This window comes from Dysidea avara, chromosome 6 (genome assembly GCF_963678975.1).
Source record: "Dysidea avara chromosome 6, odDysAvar1.4, whole genome shotgun sequence".
Classification (NCBI taxonomy): Eukaryota; Metazoa; Porifera; class Demospongiae; order Dictyoceratida; family Dysideidae; genus Dysidea; species Dysidea avara.
The window spans coordinates 29,548,201-29,570,946 of NC_089277.1; the positions used below are offsets into that span (position 1 = coordinate 29,548,201).

The 22,746-nt window shown below is 38.5% G+C and overlaps 1 protein-coding gene across 1 annotated transcript; it reads left to right on the top strand.

Moving 5' to 3' along the window:
- Positions 1-13,234: 13,234 nt before the first annotated feature.
- Positions 13,235-22,542, top strand: LOC136258140 (tripartite motif-containing protein 2-like). Its single transcript, XM_066051448.1, has 2 exons — positions 13,235-13,344; positions 20,148-22,542. The coding sequence occupies exon 2, from the start codon at positions 20,169-20,171 to the stop codon at positions 22,359-22,361; it is 2,193 nt and encodes a 730-aa protein (XP_065907520.1). The 5' UTR covers positions 13,235-13,344; positions 20,148-20,168; the 3' UTR covers positions 22,362-22,542.
- The last annotated feature ends 204 nt before the right edge of the window (positions 22,543-22,746 follow it).

Consider the following 22,746-nt stretch of genomic DNA (forward strand, 5'->3'; position numbering starts at 1 on the left):
AGATATCTTCTTTGTACCTTTTTGTACTCTATTTTTAATCAGCATATTTATTTTGACTGATAAACTTGTTTATATGCATACGTCACATTAATTTTATGTGAGTGAACCTTATTTGTCTTGTAACTATTTTAGAAATTTATAATAAGTCTTGATATTGCAGTGTTTTGTAGATGTAGCAGAAGAATCATTAAAATTTCAGAATGCCATAATCAAAGTGTTGTGTGCACCAGTCATACACTTAATTAAATTTGGTTAACTTTTATCCACACAAAAACAGCCAATTAAGCTGCAAAAAAATGGTACAGTCTTACAAAATGTTGTGAAGTCAAAGATGGTGGTAAAGAATTGGCTGCAATGATGTTATTGTTAATGCTAATACTGTAAAATTATCATTAACTTCATTGCAACCATTTCAGCTGCAATCGTTTGAACCTGTGAGGGGAGATGTGGTATGAACTGACTTATGCACACATGTGATTCTAATGATGTATAATGCATGTCTGTAATATACATATATATATACTGGTTGTACTGGTTTGCGTGGGATAATTGCGTGATAATCAAATCAATAGTTGTATAATCCCATCACGACATTAGCTAATCTGTAATAGTTTTAAAATGTAAGTCTCTAAGCAGTATCATACAGTACAGTAGTACTGTATATTAGGGATCATGGAGATTTGGGTTCTTCTGGCCAAAAATATCACCCAAAAACCAGCTTCACAATACCATTCTGGCACCTTGGCAATATTGGTTAGGTATCACCAAGCCCAAAAGTGCGCATGTCTTCAATACGATCCTAAATGCTTCTATTACAATTTTTTTTTAAATTATTCAATGGAATTTTCTACTGCCTGCCTGCCTCCTGAGAAAAAATCCACTTTTTAGACGGTCATGCACGTGAATTGTTTCGTCATGTACAGCCATGTTGTGGGGAGATTTTCACCAAGGCTTTAGGGATATCTTTATGGCCTGTAGTTGGGACAGGTTGGATGCTTCCAGCCACCCAGGGGATTATTTGTTACCGGTGGTGCATACAGCGCTTACAGAGGTGCGCAGGAGTTGTATCTTGCCCTCAATCCGTACTTCCAATGGACCTCTGTACATAGGGCTGTAATATAACAAGTGGCTTAGACCAGACAATTTCACTAAATTGATTAAAATGACTTGAGTAAAATACTATAGTGTATTTTAAGTACTTAGAAATCAGTTCCATATGTTGATATATACCACTTTGACATATAGTACACCTCAGATCAAAGGAAACCACAGGATTATATATCACATATTTCCCTGACCACAGTGCGATATCTAGATATCGCCCTGTGGTAGTGTCCGCAATGCGAAAAATCAATATCCTCCAATCAACTATCTAACTATTGTCATGTGTTAGGCTAAGTGTAACTTGAATAACACCAGCGTGGCAGCCAAGTTTGTCACTCTCTTCTGGTAGAAAACTATACAAATGTCTTAAAATCGCGTGATTTTTCGTTGCAGCAGTTCGTAGGGTTCTTCGTATGCCACGATATTCACTCTCAACATTGTTCAAATAGTCTATCATCAACTCAAAGTATTGGTGGTTTGATTATATTGGTCAGTTTCTGGTGGCAGCACGATATGTGCAGCTTTTTGGCGACAGACAAAATGTTTCTTGCTCTGGAGCACAGGACAAGCAGAGCAGCAACTGCGCCGTGGGTCAGCAATGACCAGTACTAGGTAAAGTACCTGCATGCGGAGTATGGTTATAACTGAAGCTTGTTAGCCATCTGGCTGAGCCATCTATGCTGAAATTCGGCGAAAACGACACGATTTTTGCAAACTAATACCAGAATCGTTGATACATCAGTGAGACAGTCTCCAACAGCAAGGATGTGAAGCTTATAAACACCTAACAATACAGCTATCTCGTCCAGTAAACCATAGATATTAGAGTACAGAGATTATAAACTAGCGCGCGCCCTGAAACACTCCGCCGTTGGTGAATTCATGAGGCCAAAATGGTGTCTTCTGCTCTGGACTACTTTCTACGGGCGTGGAGTATTTCATGACAATCTCTTTATGTTTTACAAGTACTAGGAAAACTCCTATTGTAAGTCTTGTTGTGAGTTTTTGCCGCCATCGATCATTTTAATCTCAGTTGACACGATTTTTTTGTGTACCTGTTGTGTTCATGGTAAGTTCACTTTCGACTGGCAAACAATGCCACAGTAACCCTAAAGTAACATAGTTTTGCATGGTGTACTTCATTTTATTATTCCGCTTGATTAATGCCCTTTGGCAGTCTCATCTCGGTTCTTTAAAATACTACTCCATGATTTAGCTATCAACTTCAACACAAGCGCTGTTATGCGAGAAACATCTTTCAGTGGTACTGTGCAAAACTTCAAAGTATTGCGAAGACTTCAGCACTATTTCCCCAGTGGAACTACACTTCTGTTCTTCGTAACAGGTAGACAAAAAACGGAGGTACCCATTGATGATCAAAATCGTAAATGGCGATGAAAACCACCCAAGACGATTAAACAACAGAAGCCAGAAGCATTAAAAGTCTTGTATATCAACTACAATACCACAAGGTGGTTGAAATCAACTGTAAGACGACTAAACCACAAACTGCCATCCTGTCCGCATGGATTTAATCAATACCGAGGAGTGCTTCAACCACAATCAATGGTAGATATACACGGCGCGCGCTCGGTTGCCTATCCCTTCTCTCTAATATCTATGAGTAAACGCATAGAGCAATCCATTGCATGAAATAGGCACTCACGTGATCGAAATTCAAATCGCGGAAAATACAACCATAATCTATTCCAATGACTTTAAAATCACTTGGAATCAAGTGGCAATCAGTTTGTGTGCATTAGGTTCAACATCTCGATTAGCCCAGCTGTCTGAGACTCTCCCTATTAGGCCACTCCAATTGGTAATTATGTTTCTGGTCCTTTGAAAATCAGTTTTAGGTGCGGGCGGGCGTAATTCAGCAATGCACTCTGCCCATTTCTTGCAGGTTTTCACTGATAAAATACAAATCATGACACTTAGATAGTTAGATTGTTGCAACCCCTGATTTGTTTCTGAAATCCAGGTTTTCAAAAAGCTGATGCGGGCATTTTACCCATGTATTTCTGAAATTTCGCATTCTCCAAAAAGGACACGGGCGGTGGACCAGAAACATAATTACCAATTGGAGTGGCCTTATGCCATCACAGCATAAAACACACCTGCACTGGTCCAGACCACGCCCGAGTGAACAATTAACAAACATTTACGAAATGAGCGCACTGCATGGTTCCTATTCAGAAATGAAAGCGATTTCATGGATATTTCCGCGATTTAAATTTCGATCACGTGAGTGCCTATTTCATGCATTGGATTGCTTTATGCGTTTACTGGGCGAGATGGCCGTATTGTTAGGTGTTTATAAGCTTCGTATCCTTGTTGTTGAAGACCGTCTCACTGATGTATCAACCATTCTGGTATTTGTTTGCAAAAATCGTGTCGTTTTGGCCGAATTTCAGCATATAGATGGCTAACAAACTTCAATTATAACCATACTCCGCATGCAGGTACTTTACCTAGTACTGCATGGTCATTGCTGACCCACGGCGCAGTTGCTGCTCTGCTTGTCCTGTGCTCCAGAGCAAGAAACGTTTTGTCTGTCGCCAAAAAGCTGCACATATCGTGCTGCCACCGGAAACTGACCAATAAAATCAAACCACCAATACTTTGAGTTGATGATAGACTATTTGAACAATGTTGAGAGTGAATATCGTGGCATACGAAGAACCCTACAAACTGCTGCAACGAAAAATCACGCGATTTTAAGACATTTGTATAGTTTTCTAGAGTGACAAACTTGGCTGCTACGCTGGTGTTATTCAAGTTATACTTAGCCTAACACATGACAATAGTTAGATAGTTGATTGGAGGATATCGATTTTTCGCGTTGTGGACCCTACCTGTGGTTAGGGCGATATCATGATATAGCCCTGACCACAGCTGCCTTTGATACTGAGGCAGCTACAAAGCATCAGTTCCCTTTGATTATTTATATAGAGCTGCTTAAAGTTTTGCATTGTGGTAAACATGTTGGTTTAGTCAGGGGCATTGTAGTGAAGCAAAAAGAATTGAGTGAGTCAGAATTGCATAGTTTTATTTATTTTTTATTTATTAATGCTTTACAGCACAAGTGCTGAAGGTCTGTAGGACACCTGGTCCTACAGCCTGCTCAAAGACTTTAGCTACTTAAGGTGTGTTTGAAAAGTTGGAGAAAGGAGAAAAAATCCATGACTGTACCTAGGTAGCCTCGAACAGCTACTAAGCATCACTAAATAATCATTTTTGCAATGTGTGGATTGTTTTTCTACAGAGTACATTTCAACTGCATGAAAAGATTTCCAATCTATATATCTGAGTGTTTATTTTAGCACCTTAGGTTACTTTATTCATCCACAAAGTGGTTATTTGGTTTAAAATGGTATCACTACAACCAGTGAAACCCACAATCATTTCTTTTGTGCCCTAAATTTAAACCCACAATCGATGTTTGCAAACATCTGTATAAAAGTAATGTGGTGAACGCAGTTTAGTCTTCCTTCACCTATTAGGTGAACATACCAGAGTGGTATATATCAAGACACACGGTAGTGTGTCGTGCGGCCCAAGAAGCCGGCGCGTAACACCCGTGAGTATATTGACAGGAAGAAAAAAACGCAATTTTCGCACCTCCGTAGCTCTGTACTTCCTTGATGAAACAAGACGATTTTTGCTGTGGACATGCCCTCCAACTGCAGCACTCCACATTCCAAATTTGAACGAAATCGCTTCGCGCGTTCCCGAGATATGCGACTTCAAAAATTGGCTCAGTTTCTACGTTTTTTTCTTCTTATTTTTCTTTTTCTTGTCGCACACTTACAATAACTGCTATAAAACGCGAACGCCACATCCGGTTGCCTTGAAATTTGGCACACAGAAGGGGGATATAAAGGCGCATCTCGGTACCAACTTTGGCTGGAATACAATAAACAGGCAAAGAGTTATGAGCGATTATTCACGAAAAATAACACCAATATGTTGTCACGCCTACAGGGTAAACCGCGCATGGGAAGAAGCTGAAAATCGGTGGGCCAATAGGTTAACTATTGAACCTCAAACCTTTTTGTGGTTTGAAAGAAATCGAGCTAAAAAACAGGAAGATACAACGAAAAAACCAACTGTGTGTAACAATTACGCAATCGAGATTAGCTAATGAAAAACGACTGCTTGCCACGCCTACCAGATAAACCGCTTGGGGTAATGCTCTGAAAATCGTTGTACAGATGGAGTAATCATCTTAGAAAGGCTCATCAATGGTGTAGAAGAATCAGACTTAAAGCCACGGAGTTATAACACGAAATCCAACTTGGTGCAGCAAGTGCGAGATCGAGATACTCTAATAGAGCAGTCATCCTAATAGAGCAGTCACCCTGAAGAGAATTCAAGAGATCAGCTAGAAACAAGTAACCTGTATAGAGATCAGCTACAAACAAGTCACCCTGTAGAGAGATCAGCTAGAAGAAGTTATCTTGTGGGGAGTTCATGCAACTATGGAAAGAGATAGTTCAGCTAGAAGAAGTCACCTTGTAGAAAGTTCAGTTACAAAGAAACCACCATGTAGATAGTTCAACTACAAACTAATGACCTTGTAGAGACATCAGCTAGAAAAGTTACCTTGTAGAGAGTTTAGCTACAAAGAAACTATTCTGTAAAGAGCTCAGCTACAAACAAATCACCCTGTAGAGAGATCAGCTAGAAGAAATTACCTTGTAGATAGTTCAGCTACAAAGAAACCACCATGTAGAGAGTTCAGTTGCAAAGAAATCACCCTGTAGAAAATTCAGCCACAAACAAATTTCCCTGTAGAAAGATCAGTTAGAAGAAGTTACCTTTTAGAGAGTTCAGCTACAAAGAAACCATTCTGTAAAGAGCTCAGCTGCAAACAAATCACCTGTACAGAATTCAGCTACAAACAAACCACCCTGTAGAGAGATCAGCTAGAAGAAGTTACCTTGTAGATCGTTCAGCTACAAACAAATCACCCTGTAGAGAGATTAGCTAGAAGAAGTTACCTTGTAGAGAGTTCAGCTACAAAGAAACCATCATGTAGAGAGTTCAACTACAAACAAATCTCCCTGTAGAGAGATCAGATAGAAGAAGTTACCTTGTAGAGAGTTCAGCTTCAAACAAATCACCATGTAGAAAGATCAGCTAGAAGAGGTCACCTTGTAGAGAGTTCAGTTACAAAGAAACCACCATGTAGAGAGCTCAGCTACAAACTAGTGACCTTGTAGACACATCAGCTAGAAGAAGTTACCTTGTAGAGAGTTCAGCTACAAAGAAACCATTCTGTAAAGAGCTCAGCTGCAAACAAATCACCTGTACAGAATTCAGCTACAAACAAATCACCCTGTAGAGAGGTCAGCTAGAAGAAGTTACCTTGTAGATAGTTAAGCTACAAAGAAACCACCATGTAGAGAGTTCAGCTGCAAAGAAATCACCTTGTAGAAAATTCAGCCACAAACAAATTGCCCTGTAGAAAGATCAGTTAGAAGAAATTACCCTTTAGAGAGTTCAGCTACAAAGAAACCATTCTGTAAAGAGCTCAGCTGCAAACAAATCACCTGTAAAGAATTCAGCTACAAACAAACCACCCTGTAGAGAGATCAGCTAGAAGAAGTTACCTTGTAGATCGTTCAGCTACAAACAAATCACCCTGTAGAGAGATCAGCTAGAAGAAGTTACCTTGTAGAGAGTTCAGCTACAAAGAAACCACCATGTAGAGAGTTCAGCTGCAAAGAAATCACCCTGTATAAAATTCTGCCACAAACAAATTGCCCTGTAGAAAGATCAGTTAGAAGAAGCTACCTTGTAGAGAGTTCAGCTACAAAGAAACCATTCTGTAAAGAGCTCAGCTGCAAACAAATCGCCTGTACAGAATTCAGCTACAAACAAATCACCCTGTAGAGAGAGCATCTAGAAGAAGTTACCTTGTAGATCGTTCAGTTACAAATAATTCACCCTGTAGAGAGAGCATCTACTAGAAGAAGTCACCTTGTAGAGTGTTCAGTTACAAAGAAACCACCAAGGAGATTTCTGTAATCAATATATGTATTATATATATAATTTATACATTTACTGATAAAATATTTAAAGTACATCTACTTCATCTTTTCTTCTTCTTGTGGTAAAAAAAAGATAGGTTAAAAAAGTCCCAAAGCTGGCCATAGGCCGGCTTTGGGGTATACAAATACAAAAAGAAATGAAATCTAATCCAAAACAGCCAAGCTGTAAAAAAAGTGTGCGGCCCTCAAAAAGGCTATGGTGAAAAAAGATGTGAAATCCAAGGTGGCGGCCAAGAAATGGCTGTGATGGTAGGTTAATGGTAAAAATTTTAATAATGACAATTCAGGTGAATTTTGTGCCAAGACCAAGCAGCACAAAATTCACCGTAATTGTCATTATTAAAATTTTTACCATTAACCTACCATCACAGCCATTTCTTGGCTGCCACCTTGGATTTCACATCTTTTTTCACCATAGCCTTTTTGAGGGCCGCACACTTTTTTTACAGCTTGGCTGTTTTGGATTAGATTACTTATACCATGGCCACTTGGGACTTGCCTGATATATATGCCCAAGCCCAAGGGCCGCTGATATATATGCCTCGGGCTTGGGCATATATATCAGGCAAATCCCCCATGGACATGGTATAACTATTAATTATCAGATCATATGCCATAACCGGGGAGAGTGCCCTAAATGTGGCTTTCCTATGCATACTACATAATAGCACATATGTAACACAATACAGGAAATACTCGTAACTTATTACCATTGCTGGAATAAGCTGATATAGCAACATACGCAAGCTAGCAGCAGTAGCTGCAGCTATAGGACTAAAATTATGTTCCAGACACAGTGTTATAGGGTAGCATGATTTGTATATAGCTTAAAATTTGACTGATTTTATCATGGTCACTATAACAAGTTGAATCCTTGTACATGTAATAATACATAATGATACTGATTTGAGATGCCTACTCTCATCAGTGAGAAACACTGAAAGCATGCACATATCCATTCCACCTTATGACCACATCCTGATTTGGGTATGCTTTCACAATTATGTACAGTAATCCCATACTATAGCTAACACTTCTGAACATAATCATACCATGTGTAGCTACACATTAAAAAGACATTAGCTACTACTAAAGTACCTATAGCTATTGGATGCAAGTGTTAGTGACATAACAACATCTTGCAGTTGTCATAGTGTACACCTCAGATTTTTTATGTATAGTTAACTTTATTCTTTGAATGCTATCCCACTATGGGGAGATGGCTTAAAGGCTGTGAATATAGGGAGTCAGAAACGTGTAATTAAAACTAAAATGTGAACTTGAATATATTTAATAGTTATACCATGGCCACGAGGGACTTTCTTGATATATATGCCCAAGCCCGAGGGCCGCTGGCCCGAGAGCACGGGCATATATGTGACCCAGTCTGACAAAACCGGGCTTATCACCTATTTTAAAAGTATCGAGAAATGCCAGTTTTAAGTATTTAGTGTGTTGTAGCTCGCCAATGGTTGAAGCTATGTGTACTACATTTTCACGCGTTTTACACCAATTCCTTACCTTCCAGAGTATCCACTATGCAAGTAGCCAACAACTAAGTTTCCCACCATTTTAGATAGTTTTTAAACCGAGGTTGACTGTATCAGGCGAGCTGCAAATTGGGTGGGAGGTGGGGGCCCTGGAAGGCAGGAAAGATGGTGTTCAAAAATTGAAAAGGAAGGCCAAGGGATGAATTGGGCCAAGTTTTGAGCCACTGAGGTCTCAAAACTGGCTAAAATGAAAGAAAACTCACAGCAGAGGTACTTATTCAACACCACAGAGCTGCACAGCCACATACAGTCATTCCCAGGCTGACCAGAGCTCCATTAGGGCCCCACACCACACATACGGATCGCCACTGGGCTCGGGAAAGGCAGCCAGCAAAACCAGACCACTCAAGTCTAAATGTGGAATTAGATAGTTTATTCATGTAGCTGTGTGTCCTGGGTGAAAAACTGAATCTGCTGACATGGGCAATAAGACCGGTTTTCTCAGAATTGGTCACATATATCGGGCAAGTCCCGAGTGGCCATGGTATAAGTAATATATACTACTCTGGTACGTTCACCTAATAGGTGAAGGAAGACAAAACTGCGTTCACCACATTTGCAAACATCGATTGTGGGGGCGCAAAAAGAAATGATTGTGGGTTTCACTGGTTGTAGTGATACCATTTTAAACCAAATAACCACTTTGTGGATGAATAAAGTAACCTAAGGTGCTAAAATAAACACTTAGATATATAGATTGGGCATCTTTTCATGCAGTTGGAATGTACTCCGTAGAAAAACAATCCCCACATTGCAAAAATGATTATTTAGTGATGCTTAGTAGCTGAACTATGCAATGCTGACTCACTCAATTCTTTTTGCTTCACTACAATGCCCCTAACTAAACCAACATGTTTACCACAATGCAAAACTTTAAGCAGCTCTATATGAATAATCAAAGGGAACTGATGCTTTGTAGCTACCTCAGTATCAAAGGCAGTTGTGGTTAGTGTTATATCATGATATCGCCCTAACCACAGGACGATATCTAGATATCGCCCTGTGGTCAGGGCAATATGTGATATATAACCCTGTGGTTCCCTTTGATCTGAAGTGTCAAAGTGGTATATTAAATGAATATAGAATTAACAGGGGTAGATCACATGTGCATAGTACACACTTAGTTTAGACATTAATATGTATTTTATTGAACTAGCTATAACCATTGCCATGCATATGCAATAACACTTTTTATAAAATTATAACAGTTACAGTAAAGCAACTGATTTGCATTTGTCATCTAATTTGTTTTATTTTAATCTGCAAGAAGAGGGATGGAAACCTCCCCAGGTAAAAAAATAAAAAAACTTGCAAGAGTTAACAAACTCATCCAAGATCATGCAAGGTCACATTAAATCTTGCAAGAATTGTGCAAGTAAAGGACCTTTTTACTTGTACAAGTGCAAGGATTGGCAAGATTTGTGCAAGAATTTGATGCAAGATTAGCAAGATTTTTGCAAGGTTTTTTTTTACCTGGGTCTTTATAGCTTGTGAAGTTGACAATGTTGCTTAATACTGATATGTCCCTCATTGTTTTTCTTGCAGTGGTCACAAATCCAGTCAGAGTGTAGTAGTGATGACCTTTACACCATGGATGGATTACATTGTTTGATGTCATTCATATAGCTATATAGTCAGGATGTGGTCAAGAATATTCTTAGCATGCAGTCATTAACAATGATGCTTATATATAGCAATGAGCTAATCATGTACACATAAACATATGGATCTATGTATAATCATTTTTAGGCAGGCAAACGTTTCAGTGGAACATAGAGAATTTGTAGATAATACACTGAGCTATACAAGTTTTTATCTTTCTTGCAGTAGGATAGATTAAAACAAAGCAGCTAAATTGTCAATTTTACGAGAAACATTTGAATTAGCTATAGTCAAATTGAATGAATAGAATAAACAAAAGAGCACAGATTAGGGGCTAAACTGTGAATACTTTGACAATAGCTAATTCAACCTCCTCAACCCTAAAACCACTCCTCATGTTTGAGTATGTTTCCTTAAGATTGGTGGCTTGTACTTTACACACAAGAAACAAAATTACATGCACACTTGATGCCCCAATTTTACCCAAAAGTCATCCATGTCAGTATACATACTTATAGGTTAGTACTTTAGCTGCTACATATAACCAATACAGCATAACTAGCTACTGGCCGGTTTTATTGTACCACTAATGGTTATAATCTTATTCCAAGGGATGACATCTGACATCGAATATCCATTAACCATGTAGTATTGTTACTAGATCTGCATGTCAATTTGGTATGCAGCATTGAATTGCAGCCAACAAGACAGTAAACAGGCTAGGGGGATAGTCAGGATTTTTCAAAAGAGACCAAGTGAGTCACTGATGCATGAGTGTTAGGGTGCAGCCACAGCCGCTGACATATTCTGAACAGATTAATGGTAAAAATTAACATACTACAGATACACATGTCAAGCTAGCGCTGTTACCAGTATCATTTTCCCTTAAAGTATACACATTGATTTTTGGCTACTTAATTAGTTGTGCAGGTATAGGAAATCTAGTTAAAACCAAATGCATCAGTATTCAAATTCACACTTATTAAAAATGGACAATCTAAAACTAAAATTTAAGAATTTTTTGTAGTGAAATGATTACAATATTACTTCAACTTGATGCTAATCACATTTTGATGTACATAATTATAGTATTTAAGTTATGCATCTCTGAACCATGGATCAACCAATAAGTGTTTCATCTCACTGAGAATCTATATGAACTCTTGCTACAACAGGAATATACAACACAAAACTTCATATCTACAAATGCATGTATTAAGTGGCGTATATTATGTAACCATGACAACTGCAAGATGTTGTTATGTCACTAACACTTGCTTCCTGTAGCTATATCTACTTTAGTAGTAGCTAATATAATGGCTTTTTAATTGTAGCTACACATGTATGATGATGTTCAGAAGTATATAGTATGGGATTACTGTACACAATTGTGAAAGCATACAGTGGTGTTGCAGGATGTGGTCATAAGGTGAAAATCAAACAGTTGTTATAGTCATGTAACGTGATGTCATTAGAGGTAATTAGTACTTAATTATTTTGTACTCTTTGCAATGGCAGGTCCTTTGATGTCAGCATAGAGTGATATGTTCTTCAGTTTATTATGTAGCTAGCTCTTTCATTAAACTCGAGCAGTATAGACAGTTTAGTACATGAGTTGACAGTTATGTTCATCATAAGAGTACTGTACAACTATACACACTATAAGTATGAATCACACAGTGAGGTACACGTAGTTGTTGTATGTATGAAGTGTATCAGATGACAGTGGCATATAAATTCTGGTGACTGCATGGTTTTCTAAAATGTTAATATGGGAGAATCTTGTAGTTACGAGTTATACGTATGTTATTATAGCTACATAACTATACGTACTATTTTATTTTCTTTATTTAGAGCAATGCTTCAGAGAAAAATGAAACAGCAAGAAGAGGTGGGGGGGGTGATATAGGAAATACAATTGCAAGCTAGTACAGGGGTGGATTGAAGGGCCAGGGGGCCCAGCACCCCCACCCATGTCAGAAATATTTCAACAGTGTTTCTCATTGGACCAAGCTAACTAGGCACCTTAGACACAATTCAGGTGCGGCACTTTATGCTGTCTCTATAGCAAACTACTACTCATATAGACATAACACAATGGGAACATACATATGGGTGGGTTACAGTCCCTTACATTTAAAGATCAAGATACTCTAATAGAACAGTCTGCATATAATACTCTAATAAAGTAGCATATAATTGCAAAACACTGTTAGCTAATCTGACTAAAATACAACTTAGTCTACCTGTTCTTAATTTAGTTAGCTAGCTACTGACTTTCCACTAGTTAATGTGACTATAAATTCTCTGGAGATGAAAAATCATGTACTTGCACACTACATTCCAGCAGCCGAATAAATAGCCATTTTGCAATGCTTGCATGTGCTTTAGTATATAGCCTACACCTTATACTATAATAATTCTGTTTCGTCCAGCTCTGTCAGTTAAATTTCACTAAAAATTTTGAGCTTCATTTCAGCAAAAATTGCTTTCAATCTCAAAAGGTCAATTTTTCAAAATTTTCTTTGGAGAGATAAGTTAGCTAGCAGAGGTAAAATAACAAAGGTGTGCTAACTCTAGAAGGTGCGTAGCTAAGTATGTATAGCTAGCTAGTCCCACTGTTTTACTGCTTTCCAGTGACGAGTCAGTTGTAGTTTTTCTATAGCTAGCTGTTGATTGGGGTACCAGAATTTCATGATGATATACTAGCAGTTCACAAGGCGAAAGCATTAACTCAGGTCTCTTTTCAAGAAAGCAAGGTACTTTGTGGTAACTATAGCAACTGTTACATTGGCATAGGTAATGGCAACAATTCCATCCTCACAGGACTGGGCAGAGTTTATTTCTCTGCCCACAGTTTCTTTATTAAATTAAAATGCCCATGATGATGTGCGAGAATTCACAATTGCTAGGGGCGCGCGTTTATGAATCGCGTAGGGGAATGTCGGTGAGCATTATTTAGCTACTACCGGTACTTGCTGTACGTGTGGGAGCAGTTGGGTCTGTCATCTACTGCGCCAGTGTTTCTGGTTAGTGTACAGTATAATATTGTGTGTGCGCCAGCATCCTGTACTTTCTGCGCCTTTATAGCGAATCCTAGTATTTAATGGTGAAAGAAGCCCAAGTGGATTCCAGACATTCTTTCGTAGTGTTGTACGGTAGATTATCGGTCCTTGTAATAGAACACCTAAAATCCACATTCTAATAGCGGGTGCAAGAGATACAAATGAATATGAGGTCAAAGACCTTGCCGGCAAAGGGCGGTGTCGCTTACTAGATGCCTTGAGGGGCGGAGCTAGCTTTCGGAGATACCCTGGCACACCCATCATTACCCACAAGGCTTGACTGTCAAGCTGTCTATGCATGTACCTAGTTAGCTACTGCTGATTCTTCAGTTTATTTCACTAGACTATTAAAATTAGTGCATGTATTGAGATTGATATGGGAGATAATAGAACCTAAAGCTATACAATTACAGACCACATCCAATATATGCACTACACTATTTTTAGCAATTACTATCTCTTCACTCTTCTGTATTTTCATACAAGTCGTTATGTGTACTTTGTATCTGACATTGAGAAACAATGAACCTCCCACCCTATCTGTTCAACTGTGTTTTGTTCATATTTCATTTTCATCAGTCTGCTATTGAAGAGGTTGAATGAAATTCAAGTAATTCTCTGACCCTATTCAATATTCCTGGCCTGGCTAGTGAAGAAGTAGCTATCATCAGTCAACCGTTTTACTTTATTATCCAGTACTGTTTTCCAGTCAGTGTAATTGCAGCATGCTTGAGTGTATGATCATGACTGCTTAATTTCATGTGATACTGGGCATTATATAGAATGTTACTAATTGACAAGTGTTCTTGGTAAACTCAAGTAGGCCAAACTCAAGCAGGCCGATCTTTGATATGTAGTAATTCCAGTGAAAGTGTCACAAAATGCTCCAAGTAAGTATATTATGTTAATATGTTTGTGGTGGGTATCACATTTACCAGGCTTGATGCCTGGCAGGCCCAAGTATAGCTGCACCCCCTGTGGTACATGTATAATTTTTTTTTGTTTGCCTCCTCCTGGCTTTGTTAAACCAGTTGATGGGGGATGTGATCATATATAGTAGAGTTCGGGAGCTGAACAGACATCTCCTTCATGATTCGCATGGATACAAACTCATCTACGACGCCATTTCTATTCATCGCATGACAAGCTCTAATTGTAGTGCAGCATTACAACATTATTTGTGCACATGCGTATGTGTGCATACAGTTCAGTTCATTGATCTCCGACACCAGTACAGACTAATATTTATACCATCTATCCATGATTCCAGTACTTATCCTGTAACATTAGCAGGCTGGATACATAAAATTTTCTTCTAACATTTCAGGAACAGTCAGTATAGTTTAGCAATAAATGAAGGTCAGGTTTTGTAGTGTAATTAATTATAACCCTCTCACCACCACATGACAGTTTTGATATATAAACTCCACATTCTGAATGTTCTGTAACTTCAGTTGAGCATTTTAGTAGCCCCTGCGCTTATCCTGTAGTGTGCACGCCCTTTAGTGAACGGGAACAGGGATAATCGGTCTCTCATGCACTATCACGTGGTTAGATGATGTGATCGCGTACTTTCAGAATGTTGATAACAAGTGTTGTAGACGATTCTTCGAAGTGATAATGGCACTAAGTACATGTAAAGAGAAACAGTAAGGAGAAGGATTATATAGGGAAACAGCATGTTGCTACTTTTGTATGTCTCGAAACATTGACGTTGTGCCTGTATGCACATGTGCATTTGCTCAAATACCGGAAAACCATACTTAGAGATAATCGGTTCAACTGTAAACAGGTTAGCGATGTTTGTAGTATTATTATAAACAGAGCTAGCCTGTATTGTAAAGTTGTGAAATTTTACGTTTGGTTTCACTTAGATCAATTTTTGCACTTTGAAGTTATATAATGGATTTGTGGTTGCTCTTGTGTAAACAACAACTCAATAATTGAATTGGAGCCTCTACAAATTTGGCGGTGAGGGGGTTAACTTAAAGATTCTTTTTAGTGATATGCCTCAAAGGAAGATCCGGTGCTTGATATTAGCAGTAGATCATATTTGCATATTTCATGAGGCACTTGTAAAACTTAGATAATATTCGTATAATCACATTACCTGTCAACCATTACCAATGTTGACTATTTGCATTAAGTTTTGTGGTACTGTGCAGCTGTATTTTTACTGAAATGCTTTCACAGAAAGTTACACATTTTGTCTGACTACCCCATGCAACTAACTCAAATGAGGTGCTTTTCTACTATTCCAGTGAAATATCTGTATTCGATGACTGATGTTGATACTCATAATATTGGTATTGGTACAGCCTCCCTATACTATACTGCTATGATCCCGTATATCTGTACATTGGCCAATTAGCATGGTTCATTTTCAACATGCTAACAGATCATCCCATACTTTCTACTCTCAGATGCTCAAGCTTTTTATGGAAAAAGGGGGTATGTGTATTACTATGGAGCTTCTCGTAAATTCCTAGAATCCCTTATAGTATGGTAGGTCCTATAGTCGGGTGTGGGCAGGAGCAGTCCTGCAGTAGTGGAGGGACTGGTGGTCAGCTCTCAGATAGAGAATGATGTATACAAAACGTTAACCGTAACATATGGTGTGTGTAGGGATGTGTCGAGAAATAATAGGCAAATAAGAAATAATTATACAATTTAAGTTGCTTGTAGAATAATCTTCTTACACGTACATGTACAGTACCTTGTATCCTCTTCCACCTAACTTTATAAAATATTCCACGGGTGTAACCTGTGACTGCTCTGTTAGAGTACATTCTGTTCTTGAGCTTGCTTCTCTACTATGTTGCCTGGTTTACTGAAATTATTTTCATAAAATTGTGTGTGTGTGTGTGTGTGTGTGTGTGTGTGTGTGTGTGTGTGTGTGTGTGTGTGTGTGTGTGTGTGTGTGTGTGTGTGTGTGTGTGTGTGTGTGTGTGTGTGTGTGTGTGTACCTATCTACCTATCTACCTACCTACCTACCTACCTATGTTTGTCCATACGTACCCACATGAGTAAAATCATTAAATAATGGTAAAAGTAGCTTTTACGTAAGAAGTACAGGGTGTAAAAGCAAAATGAAGTCTGTATTAAACATCTGCACTGGTGAAATTTGCTCTGAGGTGGTTTCTTTTCGGTGGTCTGAAATACGGGTGTGGCGACTCTCCACAGACTTTATAAAAGTGGGGGGCATGCCATGCCCCCCACTTTTATAGGACAATGTTTGCACGAAAAGATCAAGATACTCTAATAGAACAGTCAGGATCTAGATACTCTAATAGAGCAGTCACAGTATTCAGAGAAGCAGTGTAATAAGCTACATAGCTATGTATGTGTAGTTATAAATAAGGAGATATAGTTGGTGGAGGGCAGCAATGTACTTATTTGTCAGCATATAGATACCTTTTTTTTGGGTCTTCGCTTACAGCTGGCCTGGCCCCCTCACTCTTTGGCTTGCTCCACCGTCCCTGGTGTGTAATAGGAATTTTTCATAAATGGGATCCTGGGAATTCTCTCGTATTCTCTGTGTTGCATTTGATGACTGTTCTATTAGAGTATTTGACTGTTCTATCAGAGTTTCATGATCTTGTATGAAATTATTATTTTTCTTGAGAAAGAGGGTCACATGTCCAGGTAAGTAGGAAAACAGAATGGGATGGGAATGAAAAATGGAAATTGATTAAATGTGATCTACCGTATTTACTTGGTTAAACGCCGCACCTTCAATAGTAGCCGCACTTGAGTGGTGTCACAATAAGGGCTTCAACATCGTTTTCAAGCATCAAGTGGTGGTCAAATTTGAATAGTTGCCACATCAATTTTATGAACGAAGGTAATAAATGCAAAGCGATTAACCAGCAATTTCAGAAAACTGTTGATATACGCACACTTTTCAAAATTCGTCTTTGTTGTCCATAAGGACAGAGGAATGAGCTGGCTAAGTAAGTTTCAGCTTCATAAGTTGAGCAGTACAGGAAATCAGCCACACATGCAAATAAAATCAATATGTACACAAGCCATCAAGAATATTATCTACAGGTGCTTACATAAACCATACTGATGCAACGGTGTATGGAGCTGATTTTTGGCTCATTGTGTTTGCCATGAATTTGTGAATCCACCAAGGTATGGTTTTTTCCCAAGGTATATATGCTTGTGTGTTTGAGAAGGAAGGCAAATTCACTGAAGAAAGATCATCACTGCAATGTAAACAAATGTTTGTAACTCAGAAACCCTCCCATGTACAACTGTATGGTGATGAAACAAGGATTTTTGAACTACTATAAACAAGCGAACACAATGATGCCCAGGATTTATTCGATGGTGTATCAATTCACCAACCAGTGAGGTAATAAAAGTAGTTTTTCTGTAACTTGTGTTTATTACACATTGCATTTTATTACAAAAGTACTATTGTGCATAGATTGACGGTTTTCTCAAACTTGGTCACAACTGTCTGATACGTAGTTCATCATGTCAATATACAGGTAGGATTTTGTGCCACAATACTTCTTGGCTACAGTATTGGAAAGTGATTACAGCACTCTAATAGGGCACCACAAAGTACTCGAGAAAGTCACATGATGAGGTATGAAGCTATATAATGCTAATCAGACTGGTGTGGCTCCATGAGGTGGCTAATGACTGTTTTTATCCGAACAATTCCCTTATCTGAACACTTTTATCATTGCCTGAGAACAAAGGGGTTTGGATAACTGAGGGTCCACTGTACACTATAGTACTGTTGATTTTTGAACCTAAACAGGCATCCATTATAAAGAGATTGTCCACAATTCAGGGGTGTCCTTTTAGAGGGGCTCCACTGTAATAGCACTGTCAGTTTACTATAATACTTTGTAGTCCTCTTCATTTTTAATATTTGAATCTTTCAACAGAATAGTTAGCATTCAGTGTTGACAAGTTAGCTAGTCTATATACATGGCTAGCCCATTAATTTTAACACAGGTCCCTAGTAGGGTAATAGTTTCAAAGTTGACTGCTCTATTGGAGTACTTTAATGCTAGTGACTGGTCTATTAGAGGGTTTTGATTGTTTCTATGGAATAATCTAACGATGCTGCCAAGAAACATTGTGGTATAAACTGTATATTGACACAATGACCTTTATAAGGCATTTTCCAGTGGTTATTCCCTTTCTGATCCAATTTCCCTAGAATTCTACTTACCCCACCTACAGCCTGTGGCCCTTTCAGGTTCTATACTAGTTGAGCATCACAAAACCAATATGTTTAAGTATTGTGAATGGTTCTAATGTGTATTTGTAGAGTTAAAATAAGAGGTGCACTTACTCCCTGTGTATAACCAAGCATATATCATACTAACTATTTAAAAAATCAAAAGGAAGTAGGGGTTGATATACACGCTACAAAAAGTAAGGAAACAAGTTCAAAACTGTTACAGCTGAAATGAGAAATGATCCAGCAGTAAAAAGTAAGGAAACAAGATTAGACAACTACTTGCTAAAATGAGACACACTTTAAATCCTACTTTTGGCTAGCATCTTGAAATGAGACCATCAAATAAATTAGCCAAAAGTAGGGATTAAAGTGTGTCTCATTTTAGCAAGTAGTCGTCTAATCTTGTTTCCTTACTTTTTACTGCTGGATCATTTCTCATTTCAGCTGTAACAGTTTTGAACTTGTTTCCTTACTTTTTGTAGCGTGTATATCAACCCCTACTTCCTTTTGAAATTTTAAATTTTTTAAATAGCTAGTTTGTTTACTTTTTTGTGTAGCTAGCTAGCTCTATTATGTTCTTTTTGTTTTCCACATAGTATAAATATCACTTGAAGCAGCTATCTTTTACCTTCGTACGCAATAAGCGCCTCTAAAAATAATTATCGTCTTATTTTAAGTTACTACAGCAACTGTTTAAGGCTTCAGCTGCATTTCTAATGGCCTAAATGTTGATGATTTTACAGTAAAACATTGCTGGAAAGTCCACCATTATAAGAGTGGAACCCTCGCTTTTAGAAGTCTGGATCCCGAAATGCTGGGATCCGCCCCTCAAACACATTATTAGCTAGCTACCTCACAAAAAGCTAAACTGGTAATTAAGACTATATAAAACGACTACCCAGCATTAATAAATGCTAGAGACAACTCCTTAGGTACTACACCTGTTCACCCTCATCTTACGCACAGTTCGTTAAAATCATGTGTTTGGTTGTGGCACGCGCCGCAACTATTAAGCGCCTCAACTATTAATTTTCCTTCAAGAAGAACAAAGAAACGAATGAATGATGAAAGCAAACAGCATGGTGTAGTGGACAGAACGTAATCGGAACAACATATTCGTGAATCCGCCATCATTACCTTGACTGCCTGAAATTTCTGGAGCCGTACACCTAGCGCTACCGGGTCTTACAGCAGGCAGGCTGGCAGACGAAATGTAGATGAATTTCAAAATTTTTAAAACTCACTTTACATCAAACCATTTGACTTTTCGCTTTGTTTACCAAACATTATAACAGTACTAATGCGTTCCAGGTGGTTTTTTCTGGTAAAACTTATTTCAAGGCCGTTTTTTAAGGTGCAAAAATCCACGAAACCATATGATTTCTTACCAATCCCTACTATACAGTACTATCGTACTGTATGATACATACACTTATACACTAATGTTTTTGAAGACAGCAATGTGTGTACATGTACATGAAAAGTGTATTCCTTGAAAATCATATGTGCACATGTATAGGAGGACATTCGTTTTATTGTAAATTTTTATTTTCTTTAGCTATTTACTGTCTTGAGTTGAATGATGTCAGCTGCAGAGGTAAAGAATGCACAAACCAATTTGACCTGTCCAGTGTGCTATCGACTGTTCAAGAATCCCAAGTATCTACCATGTTATCATTCCTATTGTCAAGGATGCCTTGAGAAGACACAGGTACAATCCAAGATCACCTGCCCTGAGTGCAGGAAGGTAGCTAAGGTTCCTGCAGGAGGCGTGAAGGAGTTTACAAATAATTTCTTCATCAGTCGACTAGTTGATGATTTGATTGTTAAGAAGAAAGTTGCTGAGGAAGCTGAGAAAGTCAAATGTGACAGCTGCACTGAAGATGATCCTGTAGTATCATTTTGTCCTGAATGTAATGCATTCTTATGCAATCTTTGTAATGAATTCCACAAACGTAGCAAACAGTTCAGTCACCATGATGTAGTACCACTTACAGAACTACAGTCTGATCAAGGAGTACCGATCCAAGCCAAACCAAAAGTCCCACTTTGCCAGGAACATGATTATGAACTGAAACACTACTGTGAGACCTGTAGCGAGTTAGTGTGCATGTATTGTACAATGAAAACACACAATGAACATAATCACGACACCGTTAAAAGTGTCGCTAGCAAGCACCGAAATCATTTAAAAGAGATCACTGCTCCAATGGAAGAAATGATCAAAGATCTGTCTGGCAGTGAAGACAAAATAGACAAGATGATGAAGAAGATCAAACAACAAGGAGAAGAAGTAAACATGGAGATCGATAAGCATTACAATGAACTAGCTCAAAAGCTGATGAAGCAGAGCAGTCAAGTGAAGCAACAAGTAGATGACATGGTATCACAAAAAGAGAAGGCTCTGAAAAAGCAACTTGATGATTTACGGTCAACAAAAGATGGACTCGTGAAATTGAAAGAATTAAATGATGCCCTAGAGAAGAGTTCTGATGAGGAAATATTGTCTGCAGAGATGTCAGTGATTGATGGCATGCAGCAACTAAACAACAGCTACGAGAAGATAAATAAAGTCCCTGTACAGTCAGTCACTGTAGAGTTCGTGCCTACAGAAGAATCTTTTCCACAGTTTGGTCGACTGTCCGTCTTGCATTCTTCAGTGTGGCCTGACCTTCCTGAGTTTATTGCTTTAGGTGAGCAAGTAAACATCACCATCATTACAAAAGGAACTGATGATGATAAGAAACTGGAGCAAACACCTGTGAAGTTAAAGTCATATACGAACAACATTGTTGTTGGACCGGTGGTTGATAATAAGGACGGAACCTACATGGCATCATTTACTGGTGAGAAGGTTGGAGAGGCAAAGCTTTCAGTACTTATCAATGGCCAGGAAACTAGGGGAAGCCCCTACAGTATTGTAGTGTGTAGGAATTACCAAGCAGTTAATCTGTCTGACAAGATTTTGAATAAAAGTGGTAGCATGGGAAAGCCCTGGGGTATTGCATTTGGCAAACATGGAGTATGGGCAGTAGCTGACGAATCCAACCATTGTGTGCATATATTTGATGGTCAGGATCAACTGGTTGTGAGTGTCGGCAGCAAAGGGAAGTCTAATGGTGAATTCAATTACCCTCACGGGGTTGCCTTTGATGATGATGACCATTTTTATGTGGCAGACTTTGGTAACCACAGAATACAGAAGTTTGATGTCAATGGTAACTACTTGCTGCAATTTGGAAGCTCTGGCTCCGGTAATGGTCAACTGCAGTCTCCGTTTGGCATCATAGCACATAATGGCAGGGTATATGTTGCTGAATATGCCAACCATCGCATATCAGTGTTCGAGTACAATGGCCACTTTTGCATCACTTTTGGTGCTGACCGATTAGGTGCACCATGGGACCTGGCAATCAACACAAATAATCAGTTACTTATTGCCGATCACACACATAGCTCTGTAGTTGTTTTTACTCTTTTTGGCCAGTACAAAGGCAGATTCGGTACTCCGGAATCTGGAAAGGGTCAGTTGAAGTGTCCTTGTAGTCTTGCCACTGACGTAAATGGCTTTGTATTAGTGGGTGATAACCACAGCAGTTATGATTGTATCACTATCTTTGGCAAAGATGGCAACTTCATCCATTGCTTTGGATCACATGGATCTTCCAGTGGACAATTAAATAGTCCACTTGGCATAGCCGTTAGCCCTAATGGCAGTATTTATGTTTGCGACTGCAACAACAAAAGGATTCAGATATTTAGTAACTTCTGATCTTGAAAGAGAATTAACTATGACATGTATCATACAGTAGTATCACATACACGATATGCTGCATTGTCAGTGTGAATTAGTTTGTACCAATGTACTTTAACCACATGTGTGCCTTTTTAAAATTGTACTGTACATGAAGCTTTTGTGTTGCAATTTTTCATGTGCCATTAATTATCTTTTAGCCAGATTTTATAATCACTGGTGCATAGACACTAAAGACTATTGTAGAAAATCTCATGCAGTCCAGGTGGTGGTTCAAACCTCAGCCAACTTACAATCTGGCAAATATATATTCAAGAAGCCATGCAGCCTGTAGCTGATTTAAGACAAAATAGGAAAGTCAACTCAAGATGGTGAGGTTGTACATAGTAGCTATCATAATTTA